At 44.7% G+C, this 24,748-nt stretch overlaps 2 protein-coding genes across 4 annotated transcripts in view; one reads left to right on the top strand and one right to left on the bottom strand.

The window, feature by feature from the left end:
- The window catches only part of cpeb3 (cytoplasmic polyadenylation element binding protein 3), a 57,025-nt gene extending 46,343 nt beyond the window's left edge, over positions 1 to 10,682 (bottom strand). The window contains exons 1-3 of one of the 3 annotated variants that reach the window (XM_056292218.1): positions 10,616 to 10,682; positions 7,128 to 8,050; positions 986 to 1,070 (exon numbers count right to left, since the gene is read on the bottom strand). In XM_056292218.1, the coding sequence (XP_056148193.1) occupies positions 986 to 1,070; positions 7,128 to 8,050; positions 10,616 to 10,655 (1,048 nt within the window). In that variant the 5' untranslated portion in view covers positions 10,656 to 10,682. Of the gene's footprint in view, positions 1 to 985; positions 1,071 to 7,127; positions 8,202 to 8,512; positions 8,579 to 10,615 lie in introns of those variants that run through there. The other 2 variants (XM_056292219.1, XM_056292217.1) reach the window with 2 other exon arrangements.
- A 208-nt stretch (positions 10,683 to 10,890) lies between these two features.
- Positions 10,891 to 24,748, top strand: part of marchf5 (membrane-associated ring finger (C3HC4) 5) — a 55,089-nt gene continuing 41,231 nt past the window's right edge. Inside the window, exon 1 of the mRNA XM_056292220.1 lies at positions 10,891 to 11,319. Coding sequence (XP_056148195.1) covers positions 11,282 to 11,319 — 38 coding nt within the window. The 5' untranslated portion in view covers positions 10,891 to 11,281. The remainder of the gene's footprint in view (positions 11,320 to 24,748) is intronic.

The following is a 24,748-nucleotide window of genomic DNA, read 5'->3' as shown; positions in this document are numbered from 1 at the left end:
CACACACACACACACACACGGGAAGGTGTGCAGGAGATTCTGGTCCCCGTCTAGTGAAGTTGGGCCAAACCAGGACGACCCTTTTTGCTGAAAACAATGCTCTCTCAACACAAGATTAGAAAAACAGACCCTACGCATGAGAAAGCAACAGGCTCTGTCCATTATATGCCCCCCTCCCCGTTGCCTCCCCCTCCAGAGTATTTCCATTGTTGGGGACAACACCCAACCTGACAGGGGCCCATTTGGTTAACTGGATCCATGGTTTTTACAATAGGCACGTGACCCGACCAGGCAAAATATTAGCTTAAGAGATCTAACTTACATTGGATAGCCCTGAGAAGGAGCGAGAAGAGATTCCATAGCTTCTCATCTTTTCCAGTGAAACCACACACACACACACACACACACACACACACACACACACACACACACACACAAAGATCTAAGGTATGATGCTGTTCCTAATTCCACATGTGATGATCGGGAGTAGATTCACAAATCACACAGCAAGGGGACAATAAAAAACATGGCTTTTTTTTTTAAACAAAACGCTGAGACGTCAAACACAAATGAACTGATACAATAACTCGACATTTTGTGTTCACAACAAATGAATCATTCAGCAGGAGAAGCACACATCAAATAACATTAGAAGGAGAGGACAGTGAGTAGTGCACACGCGTACACATGACGAAACACACACACAGAAAAATTAACATAATGCAAGATTTTGCAGGTAAGGCAAAGAATTAATTAATCACAATTTAAAAGTGTGAAAATAATAATTCAAACTGCATTGTCAAATGGGGGCAAATAAGTAAAAAAAAAAAAAAAAAAAAAAGAAAAGTTCTAGGAGATGAGGTGCCAATGAAGCCAAAACAACCCAAATGAGCACGGACATATGAATATTCCTAACCTGCAAAATGATTCCTCCATATAATATCAGCGATAGTCATTGGTGGGCCACCGGCAGGGTGTGGTTTACCTTTGTCATGGTCAGTCCTTATCATATCCATTAAGGAATTCTCCAAAGAGTGCAAGTTAAATGCATCAAAGGGCCGGTTCCGGTCCTGCAACACAGCAAAAGGAAAAAAGTATTCGGGTTAGGATCATTCCACTGAACAATATGGAAAGCAAATACCAGAGCCAGTTGATTCCCCCCCCCCCCCCCATAAGCTGATAACTGGAGCAAACCAGGTAGGCATGTTGTGCCAAGTACTATTGACATATTAGTGCAATATCTGTCACCTTGACTGACCAGAACCTGACAATTAATGACCGGGCTGCTTATGGCAAATGTGCCGAGATAATAGGCAAGAAAAAAAAATGCAAGAAAGATAACTTGGTTTGGTAAGCATAGCACCCAGTAATTTATTTTTATTTGATAGAGAACAGCTAACTACATTTTGTGGGAACATCAACAGGGACGGCTCATGTCTTCCATGAATCGGACTGTTTGATGTGTTGTATATAACAGCTGCTCAAATAGTGCCACCATATTAACAACTGACTGGACGATGAGGATGCCCCTTTGCCGTTGCTCTACAATTACCACAAAGACGCCTATCCTAAATGGACAACTAACAAACGGGTGTACATGCATGCGTAGAGGTATACAACAAATAAAACCATGCACACGTACACGCAAACACGCACCCGCACGCATGCACTTTTAATAAGGCTGAGATTTCTGAACTGACATGCCCGTCAGCTGTATCCCCAAAGGAGCGGGCACAACCTCACAGCCCCATTACCATCTCCATCCATGGGAAACTTGCACACATGCATTCATATTTACCCCTGAAGACAAAATTCTTGTTGGTTACCTTGCTCAAGGGCAGATCAGTGTGGTTGCTGAGCCAGTAAGTGGCATGCACCAACAGCACCCAGCTATTGTTACATCAGCCTGACAGGCTGAAACAAACTGCCTCTCTATTTGCAGCCTGGGTTCGAGTTATGTGGGAGCCAGTGGGAGCTGAGCTCCCATAAGGAGGGGTCTGAACTCATACATCTGTGGGGGGGGGTCACTAATACATGACCAACAACTGTTTTTTAAATCACAAATAATGCATTTTTCTATGTAATGAGCGTTATTTATGTCCACGAGATAAACAGGCTAAAAGAAACATGTTTTCAAAAAGGACTAAACGCACCATCATCTCTCGTGAATGACCGTACGGCTGCCCTTCACCACCAAGCCGCCATGGTGCCCAGCAGAATATTGTGTGAGCTGTGCTTGTTGAGAGCGCACGAGCTGCAAACGTTCAACACATTTGGGAGAAGAAGCGACGACATGCATCAGCCAGCGTTATCTTTATAATACTGAACAGAAAGTAGTAGTATAGACTAGCTACCATGCCGCCGAGAAAAGGCCGCTGCTGCCAACGGGGGTCGACAAGCCTGGCTAGTTTCGGCTTTTTTTCCACAAAGAAACAAAAAACGGGTCCACGAATCGTGGACCTGAACGGGCCTCAAATTCGACCCTCTCCGGTTCCACCAATCTCGGATAAAGTAAGGACGTCAGACTTCGGCGTCACAGGTTCCAGCGCTGTGACCACAGCCTGCTGAAAACAGACCACTTTGGTCTGCGTAACAGTAACAGGATGGCTTTTACTTTTTACTAGGCTATTTTATGTACATATTTTGTTTGTCGTCTCTATTTAAGCTCCATGCATCTGTAGAAAAATAGCAAAAACAACAAAATTATTGGCCGAGATACATGCGGCTATCGCTTAGCTGTTGAGTCAGAACAATGGATAGCGCTGTGTGTTGTGTGTAGTCTGTCATGTCATCATGGCGCAGGTCTGGGTCGGCATATTACAAGTTACTGAAACTTTGTTGTTGCAATATCGCAGACATCTCGAGCAGTTTCGGGTTGTTGCAATCTACTCAACACAACTGTTGCAAGTAGTGGGCTGCTGCTGTGTGTGCGCCGTGATTCTCTCTCTCTCTCTCTCTCTCTCTCCAACCCGTTGGGCTATTATTTATTTATGTCTGCCTCTAACGTCGAGTTATTTTAGAGACCCCAACAAGGCTCAGATTATAACTCAAACCCTGCTTGCAGCCAAACTGGGCTATTATAAACCAGGAATTTGAGACCAAACATCATGGTCCAAAGAAAAAAAATTAAAAAATCTAAAATAGCTGGCCCATGTCGGCCCTGGGGACCACAATGGGTTCCGCTTGTATTGAAAGGCAAGCATGTATAAAGGGAAGCTCTCATTATGACAAATATTACTTTCTTACAACTTACGGAGCAGACCGCCAGTCAAAAGGGGTATTTGGTAGAGCCACACCTCAACATGAAAAAGAAAATCAGTTTCAAGACTGAAGTATCCTTTCATGTCGAGGCTCTTTTCCACCGTCTAAGGCCTTCCCGTCGTTTTGTGTCACTGTGCTTTTGGTGACAAATTCATCGGCCAGCTGCCTGGAACTAATTTCTACCAAACACAGCTGTTTTGCGGAATCGCTTTTTCGGAGATAAAGTTTGTTGCTCGGGTTGCGATGGGGCACAAGGGGTTTCCACATGAGTTGCTGCAAGCAATGTTGAGTTCCAGTCGGTATGTATTTGCATGTCTAGTTAACCGAGTCGCTCACAAACAATTTCCTGGCTCTGTAAGGCAGCCAGCAATCCATTTAGATTCGAGGCTCGATAAGAAACACAAATTAAGCACCGACGCTAGTTTAAGGTTAAACCAGGAAAACCGCTTGAGGTTGAACCAGAAGCTGTTGAGACAAGATGTTTATGTTTGTGGGCAGATTGTTTCATGAGAATGACGCGTAGGATAAAGGTAGGGCGTGAGATTAAGTCTCGCCGGCACGCCTGACTAGGAGAGAGCTGAAGCTAAGGGCCAGCCTTGGCAGCTGCGTCCTGTGTCCGCTGCCCGAGCCGGGGACACATTGTTTGCACACCAGGGCTATTGTTGCCCATTCGGCTGAGCATTCAAAAGTGTTATTCCCTTGCTCTGGACTCGGCAGCACGGCACAGATAAAAATCTGCCCACTTGGTACAAACGGTAAACACTTAAAAACGCTGAGCTTTTCGTTTCCCCCTCCTCTCCGACACACGTGGATGAACACAGTGAGGAGTGGTTGGTGGTGGTAGTAGTGAGGTTGGTTGGGGGGTGGGGTGGGGGTGGCGAGTGGGGGGTGGGTGGGGGTCAGATAGCTCACAGTAGTAAAATAACCTGAGGAGGCCCACATCATATGTACCGCTCACCTACCTAGCTCACTCAGGTTACAGATTTTACTGCCGTGTTAATATATCACACTTGTAAGAGGTATGGAGGCAGAGATTGACCTACCCGTAACTGCTACCTTTGCTTTATCCTAGCTTTCTTCATGACCCATAAACAAGATATTGAAATCAAAAAACAAAAACACCTAGGAGAGATTAGACTGGAAACAGACCAAACATGAAAGATTTGGTTAACTTGTTCTTTATGAAGAATTCATTTTACTTGATATGAATTTTGGCCTATTCAATTGCCTAAGGGTTAACCGTTAAAACGGACAGTCAATTAATCATCTGTTCTGATTTGACCACAAAGGCCTATCAAAACAGGGGAAATGGGTTAAGAGGAGAAAAAATTGAAGAAAAAAAGGCAAGCAAGCTAGCTGGTACATGTTCTGAACAGAGGAAAAGATTAAAATCATATTGGTTACACCTCCAGACTTAATCTGTAGGCACGGGATAAGATTTTGGTGTCGGAAGCGTTCCGATTTCCGCTTCCGTTTTAGACCGAGTAGTGTTGAGCGAGCACGTCCGAGTAGGCGGTGATTTTCTACGGGAACATGCTTTGGTTGCATGTTGGTAACGGTCCGTGTGGGGAGCGAAAGAGGCGGTACGCTTTGGCCGAAATGTCATCTGGACCGAAAACACCTACAAAAAAGTGTGTATCGTGTGGAGAAACGCTCGACTCGTGTGGACGACTTGTGAATCGACCCGATCGTAGAGTTGGTCTCTAAACTCCAACTCCATTTTCGTGTCTCAGGTTGCTAATCTGACTGTAAACAATCACGGGCGCACGGAAGAAGAAGTCTTCACAGGAAACGGAAGTGAGCAGCCAGCAGCTACACCGGAAGCCTTGTTGGCCCTTGTGCCCTCTGGGTTCCGAGACTGCTTCAGACTTAACGAAGCCCAAATGGTTTTGCATGTCCACCGGGTGACATCTGACTGCAAAACTCGCCTGTCAGTCGGTTCAGTCGGTTGGCTGACTTCTCACATCCGACCTGACAAGAAATGATGAGGATCACAATGGAGTGCACACTCGCTACTGCTGTCATTTCAAAAACAGGGTACCCCCCCAAATGCTCATGTGACTGTATTTTTTTACGCCTCACACGAACATGTCAAGTTGAATTCCACAAATTCCTCACCCTTTTTTAAAAGCAGTCACCAATAGCAGGCAAGTTTGAGGGCATGGGACTCAAAAACTGATCTATGATCATGCGTGACTTTGAAAAAAAAAAAGAAGATCTCTACAGAGTGACAAAAGGTACACCTGTCTCCAGTTGTTCAGATGATATTATGGGATTGTTGCACCCGGCTCCCCTGGTCTGCTCAACTGAGCCATTTGTCTGGGTTCCACTTCAGTAAACTGGCCACTCCAAACAGAATAGCATGTAGCCATCTGATCATGTGTCCTGGTGATAACTAGCTCTGTGAGGCAGCCAAGTCATGAGAAACTAGAGACAGCCTCAGCTGAGGAAACAGGGAAGTAAATGGAAGACTGACACAAAATCAGTATCTCTTCAAAAGGCTCTACTTTTCAAGCAGGATAGAATTTCACCATGCAGTAGGTTATGTTTTATTACACTTTGCCTCATACTGTTCTCCTGTACCCCATTTTGAATGGGTAACACCCCCCCCCATTTTACTAAGCTATTGACTTAAGGGTGCGTTCAACTGGCTTATTTGTTGATGGTTTATTATTCCTGGAACACAGTCCACCAATAAACACGAGAAAAACACATGGCTGACCACGGGAAAAAGCTGTTATTAGCCTATTCAGGAAGCACAAGGCAATTATAGAGATAGTCAAAAAAAAAAAAAAACCCAAAAAAACCCCAACTCAATATAACAGACCCAGTACCCTAAGCAATGCTGTCAGGAGGTTAGAGATGAGCTTTGCATAATGTAAGTTCTATATGTAAATGAACTGTAAGTGAATAGAAAAATAAAACACAGGTCTGGCTGTTACACTCCATGTTGATTTCTGTAAATTGCACTACTGTGTCTCCTTAACAGCCTAGTATGCACTGAAAGTGGGCACTGGCACTCAGCACTGGTCAAGATTATCATTCTGTCGCAACAGAAATATTACTTTGGTCATTACTGTTGAACAACAACCGTGACAGTTTGAGTGACAGTTTGAAGCACAGCAGCGCAGTGGAGCTCATGTTTAATATCCACCCACTATTCCAGGGCAAGCCAACCAAACACAAGTAGTGTGTCCCCTCTACCCCCCTGAGAGTGAGCCAGCAATACAAGAAGGAAATTTAACCATTTCACGCAATAAGCGTTGCAAAAACAAAAACTGCCTGTTATACCATGTAGGAGTTGTTTAAGCAAGTTGCTGACCTATGACTTGAATGCATTTGCCATTATTTTATTTTGATTATGACGTATCATCTAATTCGATTTGATTATGCATCACAATAAACTGCCCGCAAAAAAAATATCCACAGCTTTATTATTTATCATATGGATAGTCTTGTGGCTCCTGATTGCTGTGAAGTCTAGTCAGATTGAATGCATACACCATTTAGGCCGACATTATTTACTTGGCGTATGAAGACGTCTTAAGTAGGCCCATTATGCTTTACATCCCGAGTCGATTGACAATAGCTCTGAAGGTCATGTCCTACACTATAGTATCAATGCATAAACATCATAGATAGCTGCTGATCTTTTTTCACTATTCATTACCATTTGTGAGTGAAAACTCTCTCAACTCTAAGTTCATCCATTACATTCATTGTCACTTTAAATATGTAGCCAGCCAGAGTGAGGTCAATGATAATCTTTAAAAAAGGCTGCAAATTTGAGCACTGTCCAGGCCAAAGGCTACGTAGGCCTAAGCCACTAGACAATCTGCTGCGTGAGTGCAGTGGATTAAGGTTACCTGGAAAGGCAGTATATTGTTGGTGTTGTCTGTTCTAAAGGCGCTGTCCTCCATCCAGGACTTAGGACCGAGGGGGCCAGCTCTTGGAAATTTTGGGGGTGCAATAACGTTGCTAGTGTAAGGCTTTTTCATGGGAGAGATGGGATTCAGAGGAGATGGCACCCCGACACCAACACCAACCCCGACGCCCACGGCCCTCCGGGGGTCCCTGCCCGCCTGAAGACCGCTCCAGGGGTTGGAGGCCGTGCTCCAAGCAGCATTTTGATGGTTATTCCAAGCAGATGATGAGGCCGAGGACGACGATGACCCCTTAGTATTCATGATGGTCTGATAAGCGTTTCTCTGAGGAAATAAGGGGCCCTGGTTGGGGCTGACGGGGGACCTCCTCTGCTGGGGGGGCTGCTGCTGCTGCTGCTGTTGCGGCGGCGGCTGCTGCTGCTGCTGCTGCTGATGTTGATGCTGCTGCTGCTGCTGTTGGTGCTGCTGTTGGTGCTGAGACTGAGCCAAGCCGAGCTGAGGGGAGAAATTACCTCCAAACACCGGGTTGACATGGTGGGGGAAGTTCTGGAAGAGCATCGTGCCGTTCATTGAGGGTATTCCTTGAAAAAAACTGTCGTCCACGGCGTTCGTGGTTCCCGTGGACCAAGTGCTCCCGAACGAGGGGGAGAGGGTGCCACCGGTCTCCTGCGGCTGGTGGAAACTCAAACCGGGCAGGATCGGCGACTCCATCGGCACCTTGTTGTCTTTGCTACCGAGCGCTGAGGCCGCTGGGCTGGTCACCGTCGAGGGACTCTCCTCCAGAGAAGGGGGTTCCGATGAGGGGGTCGGGGTGGAGGGAGGGTCTACGTTCGCTGGGTCTTGCTGATGGTGAGGCTGGGCTTTGTTTTTGTCCATCAATAAATCATCCTGCATGGTTTGCCGAGCTGAAACAGGGAAAAACAGAGACGAGGGGTTATTATTCAGGATATCATACACAACGCTCGCCGGCCCGCCGCCGCCGCCGCCGCGTTTTAACTTCGGCAAAGCCATGCAAGAGGAGCCGGCCAATTGCAAGGCGAATTCGTGATCAGCCATTTACGCCGAAAAGGGGGAGCAACAAAACAAAACAATGCTAAGACAACCCGAGGGACTGATAAATCCCCACACAGATTATTCCCTTCGGATCTCCCCCCAGCTGAACGCTCCGCCGGTGAGTGCGGAGCGACGCCGCTGATATTCACCAGAATTCGCCACGTCTCGTTTTCTCTCCAGCAGGAACTCTCCGGACTGCAACGTGAAACTGATTCTGTTTTTTTTTTCTCCTCCCCAAGGACCTCCCCTGTATTAATTTGCATACGTCAATAAATACAGCTGTCCTTCAAACAAGGTTATTAAAGACGCTGTACCTTAACCCTATCGTAAAGGCGTTTGAACCAGCTGACTTCCAGTACGACGCACTTATGGTCTCCCCCCCGTTTCGACGACATGCGGTAGAATGTGACGCACTTGACGGCGCGCTTCGGCTACTTTATTACGGCGTAAAGGTATCTACCCATATAAGGACTGCGGGAGCAGTACGTCTGCCCTGTAAATCCGTGTCGCTGAACCCGTGGATTGACCGGGATACGATTAAAAAAAAAAAACCCTGAGCTATCTTAGTGCATTTGATGCGATAGCCCGGGGTAGCATGCAGATAAAAGCTCCACCCTGTGTGGTCGTCCTCAGTCGACTGGACTAGTTTCAACGCTTATCTTGCGAAACTTAACTCTTTAGCGATGCGACCGGGGTAATTACGCAGACCGTATCCTCGAGCGTTTCCTGACGTGTCAGTCTCGCGCCGGCGCGGACCGCGGACGCTCCGCGGCAGCCGTTTCCAGCCCCGGCGCCGCATGACAGGATCGCGGACGCAAAGCGAGGCGTTTCGAAAGGTGTCTCGCGGCGGACTCAATAGACCGGGCTGTGTTGTAAATTGCGACACCGTGGCGAGCGAGAGAGCCTGCTCTGTCGGGCTGAGCACAACGCACGCCATAAAGCACAAACTGCAGGACAATTGGGGGCAAACCCGTTCCACTTTAACACGTGCTAAATTCAGAACAAAAAAACACAAAACACCTAACAGCAGTAATGACTACCGTCGCATTAAACGAAGGCCCGGTGAAAACTTTGGCTTCACTTCAACGGCGGCCTGTCATCGGAGCCCGGCTGCAGGAAAAGACACCGCGCAGCCTTGAGTAAGGCCTTGAAATGACATGGCTGGAATAGCGTGGACACTTTCAAAACTGTGTTTATTACAAACGCCCGGCTGACACGCCGAATCGTGGCTGTGGTCGTAACACGGTGGTAATGACACAAGTGTGGGCTTCCAAGGTAATCGCCAGTAGTCCGCATTGCACAAACTACACCAGTTAATCCCCGTTTTCTCCTCGAAGCGCTGCGTTTCCAAGGTCATCAAAGGCTGCCGAATCGATAAACACCTTTCCGCCGCTGACAGACGACACTGCCAAAACGTGCCGATCGAAGGGCATATTCTTGGTGGCGATCAAGTCACTCGACACATCCATAAAGCTGACTTGCCTTGAAATTCCCTAAAATGCACAAGTGCCCCCCGCGTGAACAAAAACAAGAAGAAGAAACAAATAGCATGCACACACAACGTGTCGCCTTTTGCCTCAAGTCAAATGTAAATTACCTTTAACGTTCACCTTTGGGATTCTGTAAATAAAGCTATTTCTGTTTGCCTCGTCTGGGTTTGACAAACGAGTTACCCTTGTGCCGAGATAGTCAGCAGTCGCCTCAACAGCTGATCGACTGCGGCGCATGGATGATGCCGCGGAGGCTGCAGGGAATTGTAGTTCCCAGTGCGCATCGGCCGAGCGATCGCTGCGTCGCTGTGTGGTTGACTCCTGTTGTCGAGCGTCAGTTGTGAGCAAGGTAGGCTTACGTGATGCGACACATTCTTAAAACGTTTTCAGTATACATGTCCTTCAAGACTGAAAAGATCGCTATCAAACTTTCTCTACCCCCCCCTACTCACTTCTATTAACCCCCCCACCCCCTTTCTGATTTCTGTCACACGCAGGAACATCCACCCACACCAGGCTGCGAGTAGTGAGTGCAGGGTAACTACAACTGAAAGAGAGTTCTGGAGAAAGAGAGTGGACATGTTCTCGAATATTCAATTGGAAAATGCGTATGTAGGCTTCGCACAGTTGGCGACAAAAGGGTTGTTGCACATGAAGTTTGAAAGACAGGGAGGTGCAGAGGGAGAGTGGTGTGTGTGTGTGTGTGTGTGGGGGGGGGGGTCCTGCAATTGCGCCAAATCTTCAATTAACTGGAGTAGGTCACTATTTTCTCCAGTCCCGAAATATCAAGAACTGATACGCGTTATTTATCAAGGAATCATTTGTTGGCGTTCGACTGAACAGTCAAAAGAGTGGGACCCAGATTTGTAAAAAAACAAACAAACAAACAAACAAACGGAAAAGCAGCACGATAAAAAAATGTCTTACCGCAGTAAGAAGTGTTCTGTAGCCAAATATTTATCTTCATGATGCGCGAGTTTCCGACAAACCTCAGTCCTCTGTGTGGATCTGTCGAGGCGGCTCAGAACATTAATTTAATATATATATTTTTGGCCACACGGGGGGGGAGGGGGAGAGGAGGGGGGCCAGCCTGAAACTACGAATCCCATGTTTCCGCAGACACGCGTTCGTCCTTCGACCCCGCGCCTTGTTGTGATGACGCAGCACGCTTCGCTCGATGTTGTACTGCGTTACCTCAGAGACGGGCGGTCAATGGAGTCCAGCGGTCACGCCGATACGCTAACGTTTGTGACAAACGAAGTGTTAATTGATGTAAACGACGTCCTTACTTAAAAAAAGTGCGCCGGTGAGAAGTCTGCGGTAACCACACGGGCGTGACCGCGTAGCTGTTGATCAATAGGTGCAATCAGTTGGGGGAGGGGGGTAACGTACCCCAGACGTTGCGTGTCAACACAAAGGCCTCTGCGGCTAAGCTAGTAAGCTAACTCGGCTGGCGTTAGCTTGGTCTCCTCAGGCCAACCTCAACTGCACCGAATTAGCCAGCCAGCGCGTTGCTATACATCTTATTTGTACTCCGCTTGGTATAGTTAACCCAACAACGAGCTTCCGAGTATTTTATACGTCCCGACGATCATGGCGGAACAGGTGGCGATACAGCAGAATATGGACAGGTGAGTTAAATCGAAGACCAGCTAGCAAACGTTAGCTTGTCTGACTACCTCTGTTTGGTAACCTGCTTATCAAGGGAACCAGAGAGCCTAGACCGCCCCGTCAATCAATCCAATTTATATATCAATCAGATTTTATTTATACAGCACATCACGCTCGTTAGAATGCAACGGGCTTTACACGAAGTGTAAGTGACTTTAATTAGTGAAATGAACGCACCATCAAACTACCTTACAATGTTGTATTATTTAGTAGACAAGTTTTTGCTTTTTCCACTGATAACAATTTTTACACGAATAACGATGTGCTTGTACCGTTAGTATGTATAGTTGAGATTTTAATGTGGGTACATTTTCATATATATTTACACCATAGGCTACTAAGTTTGAATGATCTCTCAGTCATGAATGTAGTCGGTGACCCAAGGTTAAAATGTCTGCACCGACGTGGAGCTTCAAAAGCAAGATCATAAAGACTTTCTTTCCAGCTCTCCACAATTATCTCATTGCCTGGGACTTTGTTGTTATTGCCTTATATTTCCCCCAAAACATTAGCAGTTTTTTTCAATCTGAAGTGAGATAAGAAAATAGAATTTTGCTATGATAACCACAAAGGAGTTATCAGAACTCAGGTTGGCTCACATGATTTACAATATTTACAGAAAGAGCACCATGAGCACATCTTGTGTGATATCTTATAACTATTGCAATAGATGGTTTCGCCATTTATTCTTATGCATGTTCTCCAAAGAACTGTTTTTGAACAGAATAATCAATGCTTAAGCAATTTTTTGTCACTGAATGATAAGATAGTATTGCTGTGTGCAAAAACCGGGTTTATTCAGTCAAATCAGTTGTAATGCTGAAGTAAAAATAAGGGCTTGTTCATAGAACCAAAACGGGGTAGAAGTAGGTAAGAATAGTTGGCAGGGGAAGGGGATGCACCATTTCTATCACCAAAGAGCAATTTAAACTTTTTGGGTTTGTCCACAATTTAATTAAAAGCTAGAATTGGGCACATGCCATCCACTTTCATTGCCCAGTGTCAGTCTTTCTCTCTGGTGCCTAGTCTGGTATGTTATTCTGAGTAAATAAGCCTTCAGACAACGTGTTGTCCTCTATAAGTGATGTACATGTCTGCAACACCATGTGTATATGGTGGTTTCTGGGTAGGTGCAGACCTGCAAATAGGCCTATGGGTTATACCACTGCTGATTGGTTGGATTAGGCAAGATATCTTGTAGCTTTTCATGAACACAAACACTAAACAGTGTTGTGGACAAAGGAGCTGATGTAATATATGGATACGCAAAACAGGGCAAAAGACAAAACATGACATGGATCAAAAAGTGTACATATATCCAAAGGGTTTTCAAGCTCTATTTTGTTGCCCTGGTTATTTCCCTTGTTTCCATTGCCATGTCTTTTGGAAATGTCTCTATGATTTAGTTTTGAAAATGGGTATATGCACTAGGGCTACATGATATGGTCAACATATGTGATAAGTGTGTTGCATATTGGGATGACAGTTAGACTTGCAGTATTAGGGCAACAACAAAAAAATTGTGCCAGGAAAAAAAAACATTAAAGTGATGTTGAATTTTGTTAGAACTTTTGGTTGTGTTGTGGCCATGATACAAGTCTAAATACAAAGTATCTTCAACAGTTGTTACCTGCAGCCTAGAGGGATAATCCTCTAGGATAATTTTTTTTCGCTCTCCACTCCATTGCTAAGCAAAAGGGGTCTCAAAGTCACATATGTCATACACAAATGTGTACAAAGTGGATTCTGCCAATATGTTAAATGAGTAGACCTAATGCGTATGTTTTGGGAGAATGAAACGTCTTTCTTCATATTGTTTTACCATGTTAAATTGAAAGCAGATCCGGTAGGTGGCTTATGTGACCAATTGCCTTGCTGATTCTTGCATGAGTAATAATCAATCTGACTGGTCAAAATCTTCATACCCACCTCTGGAGCCTGTATCCGCGATAGTAAACGAACTGAACAGAAGTTGGCTTGCTAGAATGCTATGAGAGGCAATTTACATATTCAGTGAAGCTATGCAGAGGGAACGAAGAGAATGGTACCTTTACTAATAATGGTAAATAGATGCCAAAACATGAGTGATAGGACACAATATTAATTAAATTGGCAGAATGCGCTTTGGTCACTTTTGTTTATGTGCTAAAGTGTGACTTTGAGACCTGTGCACTCAATGGAAGGGAATGGAGAGAGAGCGAGAACCCACCCCCACAATATTTTGGTTTATCTATCTGAGGTGCACGGAGCAACTATTGGAAGATATTTTGCGATAATTTGAACTTGTATCATGGCTAGGGGCTTGTATCACAAAACGTGATAACTGACTTAGCCAGATAACTGCACTGAGTAAAACTTGTGCATCAGTGAGGTTGGGCACTGATGTTGGGGAGAAGGCCTCGCTCACAGTCACCATTCCAATTTATCCCAAAGGTGTTAGATGGGGTTGAGATCAGGACTCTGTGCAGGCCACTCATGTTCTTCCACACCAAACTCTGCAAACCGTGTCTTTATAGCTTTGTGCACAGGGGCATTGTCATGCTGAAACAGGAAAGGGCCTTGCCCAAACTGTTGCCACAAAATTGGATGCACACAATTGTCTAGAATGTCATTGTATGCTGTAGCATTAAGATTTTTCTTCACTGGAACTAACGGGCCCTTGCCCAAGACCATTATTCCTCCTCCACCAAACTTTACAGTTGGCGCTATGCATTCGGGCAGGTAGTATTCTCTTGGCATCCACCATACCCAGATTGGTCTGTTAGACTGCCAGATAGTGAAACCTGATTCATCACTCCGGAGAACGCGATTCCATTTTTCCAGTCCAATGGCGGTGTTTTTTACACTACTCCAGCCGGCTCTTGGCATTGCGCATGATATTAGGCTTGTGTGTGGCTGCTCGGCCAAGGAAACCCATTTCATGAAGCTCCCAATGAACAGTTCTTGTGCTGATGTTGCTGCAAGAGGCACTCTGGAACTTGGTAGGGAGCGTTGCAACCAAGGACAGGTTTTTTGCGATTTTTTTTTTTTTCACATGCTATGCTTCATCACATGACCATCCCATTCTGTGAGCTTGTGTGGTCTACCGTAGCATCACGGCTGAGCTGTTGTTGCTCCGACATGTTTTCACTTCATAACAAAAGCATTTACAATTGACCAGGGGCAGATCTAGTAGAGCAGAAATTTGACCAACTGACAAGTTGGAAAGGTGGCATCCTATGACAGTGCCACGCTGAAAGTCACCAAGTGCTTCTGTATGTCCCATTCTGCTGCCAATGTTTGTCTATGGAGATTGCATGGCCGTATGCTTAATTTTCATGCACTTGTTAGCAGTGGGTGTGGCTGAAATAGCTGAACCCACAAATTAGAAGGCATGTCCACATACCTTTGGCCATGAAGTGTATCTTTTAAAAGGTGCGCTGAAAAAGTCCCTAAAAACTTAAAAGATAGTAAATGAAATTGACTGAGTTGATCACCGATCAGTCATTGAGTTCTGCAGCTGTGACAACATTGGTTTGTAATACAGACTATGGTCTCTGCAAACTCCAGTTTGGCAAGGCTTAGCGCAGGCTTGTTCCTTGGTAAAGTTGCCACTTGTAAACATCAAGTTTGTGTTTGGAAGTTGTTGAAAAAGTGCATGGTGAGGCTGATGTAAGGTACCAGTGTCCTAGATCATTAGAACTCGTCTATTTGCTTTTGTTCTGATTCCATATACTTCGACATTTCTCATAGAATGTGGGATAGTATCTGGCACTGTTAATCAAACGTATTTGCAAAACTAACCCCCCTTTTTTGACCGTAATAATTAGCAGCATATGTTTTGCTACATACTGTGCTATTGCATTTAGCATTTGTCATCTGGATGGTTTATCTTCTTCTTCATTTGGCTACTCCCGTCAGGGGTCGCCAGAGCAGATCATCCGTTTCCATCTTTTCCTGTCCTCTGCTGCTTCCTCTGTCACGCCAACCACTTGCATGTCCTCTCTCACCACATCCATAAACCTTGCTCCTACTGTCTTGACTTTCATTCCTCTTCTCTCCAGTGCATACCTCCACCTCTCCAGGCTGCCCTCAACCTACTCCCTACTCTCATTACAGATCGCAATGTCATCCACGACCATCGCAACAGAGACTCCTGCCTGATGTCGTCCTTCAACCTGTCTATCAACATTACAAACAAGAAAGGGCTCAGAGCCGGTCCTTGATTTAATCCTATCCACCTTGAACCCATCCGTCACTCCTACCGCACACCTCACCACTGTCATGCTGCCCTCATACATATCCTGCACCATTCTTATATAGTACTTCTCTGCCACGCCCTAAATCCTCATACAATTACCACACCTCCTCTCTCAGCACCCTGTCATATGCTTTCTCTAAATCCACAAAGATGTAACTCCTTCTGACCTTCTCTATACGCCCGTCGTTATCAGAGGTATTGATAACGACGGGCGTTGCTAAACATCAGAACACAAAGAGCCATGGACATCAATAGCTCTGATAACGACTCCAAAGAGGATAAATATCTGAGTTTCATCACCAGCCAGTCAGAGTAGCTTGGTCTAGTCAGAAAGGCACGAACTGATGAAGCCTCTTGGATGAGAGGCAAAACGTCTTCACGGATGTATACCAAGTCCAGTTGCACTTGATTCAATTCCTTTGGATAACCATGACCTGGATGAATGAGAACATTCACAGACAACTCATCATACACCTTTGGCTTTGCCACCTCTCTCTTTCACTTACGCCACATCTCCTTGTAGTCCTGTCTACTTTGTTCATCTCTTACTACCCTATTTCTTCACCAACCTCTTCCTCTGTATACTTTGCTGTACTTCCTCATTCCACCACCAAGTCTCCTTTCCTTCTTTCCTCTGTCCAGATGATAAACCAAGTTCCTTCCTAGCTGTCTCCCTTACCATTTCTGCAGTAGTTGCCCAGCCATCCGGCAACTCTTCATTATCACCCAGTGCATGTCTTAACTCCTCCCTGAACTCCATACAACAGTCCTCCTCCTTCAGCTTCCACCATTTGATCGTTGGCTCTGCCTTCACTATCTTCATCTTTTTGATCTCAAAAGTCATCCTACAGACCACCTACGTTCTCCCTGTCACCACCTTGCAGTCTCCAATCTCTTTAAGATTGGTCCCCCTACATAAGATACAGTCCACCTATATGCACCTTCCTCCCCTCTTATAAATCACTCTCTGTTCCTTCCTCTTCTTGAAATACATATACACCACAGCCATTTCCATCTTGTTTGCAAAATCCACCATCATTTGTCCTTCCTTGTTCCTCTCCTTGACACCATACCCTACCCATCATTTCCTCATCACCTCCATTCCCTTCACCAACATACCCATTGAAGTCCGCTCCAGTCACCACTCCCTCCTATTTGGGTACACTCTCCACCACATCATCCAACTCACTCCAGAATTCTTCTTTCTCTTCCATCTCACACCAAACTTGCTGGGCATATAACATTCATCAATACACATTCGATTTCCAGCTTCATACTTATCACTCTGTCTGACACTCTTGACCTCCAGCACACTCTTGACATGCTCTTCATTCAGAATTAACCCCTACCCCGTTTCTCCTCCCATCCACACCATGGTAGAAGAGCTTGAACCCACCTTTGATGCTCGTGGCCTCCCCTTCCACCTGGTCTCTTGCACACACAGTATATGTACCTTCCCTCTCTCCATCATATCAGCCAGCTCGCTCCCTTTACCAGTCATAGTGCCAACATTCAAAACTCCGTCTCTCACGTCTACACTCCTACCCTTACTCCTTTCCCACTGCCTTTGGACATGCCTTCCCTCCCTTCTTCTCCTTCACTCAACAGTAGCTTAGTCTTCACTGGCACCCTGCTGGCCAGCAGTACCAGTGGCGGCCGTTGGTAACCCGGGCCTTGACCAATCTGGTATGGAAATCTGATTTACGATCCACATAACTGATTTGGCAATGGTTTAACGCCAGATACCCTTCCCGATTCAACCCTCCCCATATATCCAGGCTTGAGACTAGCACTAAGCATGCACCGGCTTTTGCATCCCCAGTGGCTGGGTTGTCACCCGGATGGTTTGTCATATAGCGTTATGCTTAAAAAACTGCAACCGGTTGGAGATGGAGTCAGAAGGTTGCTAATGTTAGCTGTTTCAGCATTTTTTGAAAAACCTTTCCTACAACTCTCATTGGTTGAATTTGGGGTCATGGTAACTAGGCGATTTGTTGCATTTCCTCTTTGTGATCATCAGCGCTATTCCACTGCTCAGCTCATTTTGCACACACTGGTGCATTCATGAGATTCATCTCTCTTTTTCTTTTTTTTTTTTTACCAAAAATACTCAATGCAACAGATGAGCTGCCATTTTCAGTACCAACGTCTCCTGTTTATTCATATTATCATCCAAACCAATCGATTTGTTTTTAGTTACATGTGTGTTCTGTATAGCCCATCCCTGTTTTATTCAAATTTGTCACATATTTAAAAGCCAAAGGCAATTTGCATATGAAACCGATCGTTTTTGGTCATTGTGCCACTGTGTTGTTTATAGGGGTGGGGGTGCCTGCAGTCAGTTGAGACTGAATGTTAAAATTTCGTTTAGCAGACCCTTTTATCCAAAGCAACGTACATCTGAGAGTTAATACAACACAAGCAAGGATCTAATCAGGAGGGGACAACTAGGGCTGTCACAATTATTACATAATCACCTGATCACGATTATTTGACCTGGCTGCGATCATTTTGCATAATCGTTAGAATCGTTTCCATTCATTTGTATAAAAGCAGCTGGATGAAACTAACAGAAATGTCATATTTCCATCACTATTTCCCTGTCGTTTTCCACTGTTTGTTGTTTGACTGACGCTCCTTTAATGACGTCCTCTTGTTGCGCCCCTTCTGCGATGGTTTAATGGCACATTTGTCCTGACTGCGATCATTTTGCATAATCATTAGAATTGTTTCCATTCATTTGTATACAGTCAGCTGGATGAAACTGACAGAAATGGCATATTTCCATCACTATTTCCACATCGTTTTCCACCGTGTATTGTTTAACTGGCGCGCTTTTAATGATGTCATCTTGTTGCACCCCTTTTGCGATGGTTTAATGGCACATTTGACCTGACCGCGATCATTTTGCATAATCATTAGAATTGTTTCCATTCATTTTTATAAAAACAGCGAGATGAAACTAACAGACATGTCGTATTTTCACGTCGTTTTCCACCGTTTGTTGTTTGACTGGCGCTCTGACATCATGTTGTTGTGCCCCTGGCACATGAGTGGTGAATTAGCGCCAGCAAACTGTTTGTCTTGAGACGCTTATTCTATAATATTCAACAACTGCATTTCGACGAGCATCTGTTGACATTAACAACATGGATATAGTTGCAAAGCCAAACACCACAGCACTTCTGTGGGCACATTTTAGTTTTAAGCCAAATGAAAAAGGAGAGCTCAATAACTTGGAGGAGGCGATTTGTCAGATTTACAGCAAAAAGGTGGCGGTCAAAACCACAACATTGGGGATGCAGTGGTCGTGGATGATACTAAAGACCAGCTTTTAAGAGAGACGATGGAGACGAGAGAGGAAGGAGGCAACAGTAACGGAGGTGGGGACTGTAACAGAACTGTGGCAGAAGATGATGGATCTGCATTTCCTGCACCCAAGAAGGACAGGTTGTGCGACCTGTTGCAGAACAGAAGAACCCAAATTGCTAACCAGGCTGTGGCAAAAAGAGTACGAGCTGATACTGAACTGAGACGGTACCTGCAGGAAGAGACACTGGATCTCTTCGTGGTTCCTCTGATGTGGTGGTGCGATAACCAAGCAAGGTTCCCTTTGATGGCCAAGTTGGCAAGAAAGTACATGTGCACTTGTGCAACAAGTACTGCCTCAGGGAATGTTCAGTACAGCTGGCAACATTGTGACCCGAGTGAGATGTTGTCTTAAGCCAGATAAGATCAACATGATGGTGTTCCTTGCCCGGAATCTACCTAACCAGTGAGGAGCATGACTGGCTGTGGTTGTGGTTGACAAGGATAACGCCTGTTTTGGCCACAGTACATTGTTTATTTTGATTATTGGTACCTTCCATTTTTACTGATTTCTTTGTATATTTCAATAATAGGCTTTATATATTTAAGTTGTTATTTGTCATATATGTTATGTGCAATTTTTGTTTACAAAATCTAAAAGGCAAACAGAAATGTAATTTTTATTCATGTTCAGTTCAGTGCCAATAAATGGCTGCTCTTCTTCATAAGGTATATGTATTATTAAACTACGATTAGGCTTATACTATAATAATGGCATGAAATGATCAGAAAAAGACAATTAAGGGCATGTGGGTAGCGTAGTGGTCTATTCCATTGCCTACCAACATGGGGATCACAAGTTCAAATCACCGTGTTACCTCCGGCTTGGTCGGGCATCCCTACAGACACAATTGGCTGTGTCTGTGGGTGGGAAGCTGGATGTGGGTATGTGTCCTGGTCGCTGCACTAGCGCCTCCTCTGATCAGCCTGTTTGGGGGGGAGGGGAAACAGAGAAATAGCGTGATCCTCCCGCATGCTACGTCCTCCTGGTGAAACGCTTCACTTTCAGGTGAAAAGAAATGGCTGGCGACTCCACGTGTATCGGAGGAAGCATGTGGTAATCTGCAGCCCTCCCCAGATTGGCAGAGGGGGTGGAGCAGTGATGGGGACTGCTCAGAAAATAGGGTTATTGGCCAAGTACAATTGGGGAGAAAAAGGGGGAAATATCCAAAAAAGGTGTTGTAGAGCAGTGCACCCCAAAACAACCAGATATAAACAGTTTCTTTCCGCGGGCTGTCATTTGAATCAACACTTAACACTGTCAAATAAATCCACCCATTTTGTATATACTGTACTGTACATTGTACGTATACTGTATCTACGTGTCATTTATTACCAATTCTGATTCCTTTAACAAAATCCAGTTATGTGGACATTTGCCTACTTAAATAAAGGAGACTCAATAGTTGAAAGAGAATATAACCCTTTTCATGACACGTGTCACCTGTCCATGACATTCATTCGCTCTTCATGCTCATCTACTCCCCTGATGCAGTGATGAATGGAGTTTCCTTACATGGAGCTCTCTGGGGATGAATTGGAGAATGACATTGCTGTGTGAATTTACACTCACTGGCCACTTTATTAGGTACACCTTGCTAGTACTGGGTTGGACCCCCTTTTGCCTTCAGAACTGCCTTAATCCTTCGTGGCATAGATTCAACAAGGTACTGGAAACATTCCTCAGAGAGTTTGGTCCATGTTGACATGATAGCATCACGCAGTTGCTGCAGATTTGTCGGCTGCGCATCCATGATGCGAATCTCCCGGTCCACCACATCCCAAAGGTGCTCTATTGGATTGAGATCTGGTGACTGTGGAGGCCATTTGAGTACAGTGAACTCATTGTCATGTTCAAGAAACCAGTCTGAGATGATTCGAGCTTTATGACATGGCGCTTTATCCTGCTGGAAGTAGCCACCAGAAGATGGGAACACTGTGGTCATAAAGGGATGGACATGGTCAGCAACAATACTCAGGTAGGCTGTGGCGTTGACACGATGCTCAACTGGTACTAAGGGGCCCAAAGTGTGCCAAGAAAATATCCCCCACACCATTACACCACCACCACCAGCCTGAACCGTTGATACAAGGCAGGATGGATCCATGCTTTCATGTTGTTGACGCCAAATTCTGACCCTACCATCCGAATGTCGCAGCAGAAATCGAGACTCATCAGACCAGGCAACGTTTTTCCAATCTTCTATTGTCCAATTTTGGTGAGCCTGTGCGAATTGTAGCCTCAGTTTCCTGTTCTTAGCTGACAGGAGTGGCACCCGGTGTGGTCTTCTGCTGCTGTAGCCCATCTGCCTCAAGGTTCGACGTGTTGTGCGTTCAGAGATGCTCTTCTGCATACCTCGGTTGTAATGAGTGGTTATTTGAGTTACTGTTGCTTTTCTATCAGCTCGAACCAGTCTGGCCATTCTCCTCTGACCTCTGGCATCAACAAGGCATTTTCAGCCCACAGAACTGCCGCTCACTGGATATTTTCTCTTTTTCGGACCATTCTCTGTAAACCCTAGAGATGGTTGTGCGTGAAAATCCCAGTAGATCAGCAGTTTCTGAAATACTCAGACCAGCCCGTCTGGCACCAACAACCATGCCACGTTCAAAGTCACTTAAATCACCTTTCTTCCCCATTCTGATGCTCGGTTTGAACTGCAGCAGATCGTCTTGACCATGTCTACATGCCTAAATGCATTGAGTTGCTGCCATGTGATTGGCTGATAAGAAATTTGCGTTAACGAGCAGTTGGACAGGTGTGCCTAATAAAGTGGCTGGTGAGTGTATATCTAAGCAATGTAGGCTTGATCATAAATATCATCTCCTAACTTCCACATCAAATTTGAATGTCTGCTGTTTTTGTGTTGTTGTACCTGAGTGCAAAAAGCACCAATTCTATGATGTTATGGTGACTTGGACAGGAGGAGATAACAAAAACGGTGTGTTCTTTCAGGTTTAAATCATGCTGCAGTATATGCTTTGAAAAACTGGAGGTGTTTCCTCCCTTTGATGAAATTATCTTACTGCAATGATTGCGGTTTGTTGTTTTCACTGCTTTGTTTTGGTCCCCTTTTGTGTAGGCAGTCTAAGCTATAAGCTGTTTTGACATATGATGTAACCAGTAATGAAGACGTTGGGGAGAGTAGGTCCTGACAGTTGACTTACTAAAACTTTTTTACGCTCGATGCATTTTGCTAGTTTTGTGAACATGACTGAAGCTACACTAACATTTCTTAATGAATGTTTGGTTAATTCTCCAAGTCTGAGGCTATGGTTCTCTACCGGAAAATAGTGGATTGCTCCTTCTGGGTTGGGGATGAGTTGTTACCTCAAATGAAGGCGTTCAAGTATCTTGGGGTCTTGTTCACAAGTGAGGGTAGGATGGAGTGGGAGATTGACAGGGGGATTGGTGCAGCATCAGCAGTAATATGGACGTTGTACCGGACCGTTGTGATGAAGAGGGAGCTGAGCCGGAAAAGCTCTCAATTTACCAGTCAAGCTTTGTTCCAACCCTCACTCACCTATGGTCATGAACTTTGGGTAGTGACCGAAAGGGTGAGATCGTGGATACAAGCGGCTGAAATGAGTTTCCTCGATATGGTGTCTGGGCTCAGCCTTAGAGATAGGGTGAGGAGCTCGGACATCCGGAGGGAGCTTGGAGTAGAGCCACTGCTCCTTCACATCGAAAGGAGCCGGTTGAGGTGGTTCGGGCATTTGATTAGGATGCCCCCTGTGTGCCTTCCTTTGGAGGTTTTCTGGGCACATCCAACTGGGAGGAGACCCTGGGGTAGACCCAGAACTTGCTGGGGGGACTACATGTCCAATCTGGCCTGGGAACGCCTTGGGATCCCCCAGGAGGAGCTGGAGGGCGTTGCTGGGGAGAGGGATGTCTGGAGTGCCCGACTTAGCTTGCTGCCAATGCGACCTGATCCCGAAGAAGCGGCTGATGATGAAATGAGATGAGTTGTTTGGTTAATGGAACGTTGAGACCAGTTCTTGATAACCAACCCTCATTAGTGGAGGCTTATAATCTTTCTTCTTCTTTTTTTTAGATCTTAAACTGCTGTAAAGCCCCTTACACAAAAATTGTAAAACACTGTCTCCCTGGTTAGATGAATGAATTAAAGGATGAATAGACATTCATAGTCCTTGGCTTTCAAGTAACTAGATTTAACTTAACCGTCAAGCACTTGTTGCTGTCCATGTGATTCACGGGACCAGGTTATTCAGGTGTTTACTCTTCACTATAGAAACTGATTTCAGTAATTGGCTGCCTTACCCTCTAGTTGAAAGTGCAAATTACTGAAACAGCTGTGTCAGTCATTTTGTGTTTCAGATGTAGTGTTTGCAATGAAAGCCTGCAGAATGATTCATGATGACCCATTCTTTTGTAGCACTGAACAACGGAATGATATGCTAACACAGATGACCTAGTAAAGGCAGTTTATAAAGTCATGTTTCCGTTTTGATAGAGCAACACAGACAATCTGTTTCAACTTTGGCATAATTTTGGTTTTGGATGATAGTCATTTACAAGTCAATTTTACATTTCATTAGATGTCACAGCAAAGGGCTAGCTTTATTGCAAATCTGCCGAATTCTACCTCGGATCATTTGTTGGGCAGTGTTGGTGTTTTACTAGTTACCCTCCTGCAGTGAATAACTCGCAGACAGCTGTCCCTTGATAAATCAATGGTTTCCTTGGTTCAAACCCAGGAATTTTAATGTACATTTGTGACTCCTTCCCCCAGTTTTGTTTTAAGAGTTTCACTGACTTGAATGGTTTACCTGTTATAAACATAAATATGTTTGTATGTTACATAAATATGTGATATCTAAACGTGTGCACCATGTTCAGTTTGTGGTGCAGATGTTTTTTAGGTTTGACATTCATTGACAAATCCATGAAAACATAATGTCTTGTGCCATGAAATTTCAAAGTACTGACCCTTCGTGCTGCCAAAGAAGCTTTGCAGCTGGTATTCTGTGATAATTGAATGATGCAAATAAAAGTCACACATCAAGGCACCATTTGAATGTTAAACACACACAAAAAAAATGTTAACGGCACCTTCATGTAACTTACAAAAGCACTATTTAAAGAGTCTTAATTGGATCAATAAGGACAAAGGTCAGCACACCTGACAGAGCGGGAAATGAGTGAATTTCCTACATATAAACTTCATTAACGAATACTATGAATCTAATTGGCTATCTCCAGTGATATGCACTTCACCCTTCCCAATATTGCATTCATTGCATTTGAAGTCTTTCTTGAGACCAACAAATGAAAATATTTGCAATGGTTAGCATTCACTAGCTTCATTTAGGTAATGTTAGAATGTCTGTAAACCATATAGCTTGACCTAACCTCTTATCTAATGTTTTGATATAGTGGAAACCCTTGAGGATGTCAAGAGCTCAGATGAAGCATTTATGAAGCATTTACCTATACTCAAGCATTTACCAATACCATTTACCAAGTTAAAATATTTTGGGTTTTTTTTTTGTTGGTTTTTTTTGTTGCTGTTTTTTTTTTTTAAGCAAAGCGCTCAAACGATAACCTAAACTTGCCAAAAAAAATCTCATCATAATGTCAGTGACATGAATGTTGCTGATAGTTTTGGTAGTGGAGCTGTGCTCTTTCAATTAGTAAGATCTAGTCCAGTTCTTGGCTTGGTGTCAAAAGTGAGAAAGTAATGTAAGATTTGGCGAGAATATCCTTGTCCAATTCACTGATGCTTTTCATTTTAATTTGAAATCGTTTTTAATTTCAG

This window comes from Lampris incognitus, chromosome 13 (assembly GCF_029633865.1).
Source record: "Lampris incognitus isolate fLamInc1 chromosome 13, fLamInc1.hap2, whole genome shotgun sequence".
NCBI lineage: Eukaryota > Metazoa > Chordata > Actinopteri > Lampriformes > Lampridae > Lampris > Lampris incognitus.
The sequence above is the reverse complement of the archived record's forward strand: the minus strand, read 5'-3'. Positions and strand labels throughout refer to the sequence as shown.